The sequence below is a fragment of the Montipora foliosa genome, chromosome 12, assembly GCF_036669935.1.
Source record: "Montipora foliosa isolate CH-2021 chromosome 12, ASM3666993v2, whole genome shotgun sequence".
In the NCBI taxonomy this organism is placed as follows: domain Eukaryota; kingdom Metazoa; phylum Cnidaria; class Anthozoa; order Scleractinia; family Acroporidae; genus Montipora; species Montipora foliosa.
Window position 1 is genome coordinate 21,895,346 of NC_090880.1, and position 1,070 is coordinate 21,896,415.

At 42.1% G+C, this 1,070-nt stretch overlaps 1 protein-coding gene across 1 annotated transcript in view; it reads left to right on the forward strand.

The window, feature by feature from the left end:
• The first annotated feature begins 365 nt into the window (after nt 1-365).
• The window catches only part of LOC137981005 (adenosine receptor A3-like), a 1,258-nt gene continuing 553 nt past the window's right edge, over nt 366-1,070 (forward strand). The window contains exon 1 of the mRNA XM_068828379.1: nt 366-1,070. This exon is cut by the window's right edge and continues 553 nt beyond it. Coding sequence (XP_068684480.1) covers nt 366-1,070 — 705 coding nt within the window.

Consider the following 1,070-nt stretch of genomic DNA (forward strand, 5'->3'; position numbering starts at 1 on the left):
GTTTAATGAATGTCTAAGTACATCATATACTTACTTTGTGGAAAAGAATCAATAAAAGGAAAATTTAAGAAAATTGTCTCGTATCCTTTACCATGTCCCTTACCTTTTAAATTAAGTAAGTCAGTGAGGTAATGTCCTCCGGACAGAAAGCGGTTGAGAATTAAAAGATGTGAAGAGTAAGATTTCCCCTAGACCTACATACTAACTGCCAATAAGTCATTCGAACTGCCTTTAGATAGCTGCCTGGCATTGAAGAGGCCCGGTCACGTGAATCTAAGTTCGAGTGTTCATATTTAAGTTCGTGACTTGTAAAGGCGATCGCGAATGGCAACTAAGTGAGTCTAAATAACCATCGCATTAACAACATGACGGAAAATACAGCGTATGACTCTTCCGTGTACTGCACGGAAGAATTATTGACTGCGGTGGGTTTACGCAGCCAATTGATATGTCTTTCAGTCTTAAACTTTATTCTAGCTATCACTGCAATTGTAGGAAACACTTTGATCCTGATTGCCCTTCAGAAGGAAACCTCCCTTCATCCACCATCCAAAGTGTTGTTTCGCAGTTTGGCTTCAACTGATCTATGTGTTGGCACGATACAACCCCTTTATGCTGTCTACTGGCTTTCTGTGGTGCACAAACGGTGGCAAATATGTCACTACATTTTCCTTTTGCAATCCGTATCTGGCACAATATTGATTGGAGTTTCACTGGCGACCATAACCGCGATAAGCGTTGACAGACTTCTGGCTCTTTTGCTAGGAGTTGGGTACAGGCAAGTTGTGACTCTTAAGCGAATGTATCTAGCCGCTATTGTCTTTTGGATTTATCCCATTGTGGGCGCTGGAATTGGGTTTTACAGTCGCGGTGCTTGGAGAATTTTCGCATCCGTAAGTATACTAGTGTGTATGATTACGACTATTTGCTGCTACACAAGGATCTTTCTCAGACTACGTCATCGTCAAACTCAAGTTCTAAGCAATGCTCAGGAACAAGCGAATCGAGCAATTTCACTGAATATGGCTCGATACAGGAAGTCAGTGTCCAGCGCAATGTGGGTGCAGTTG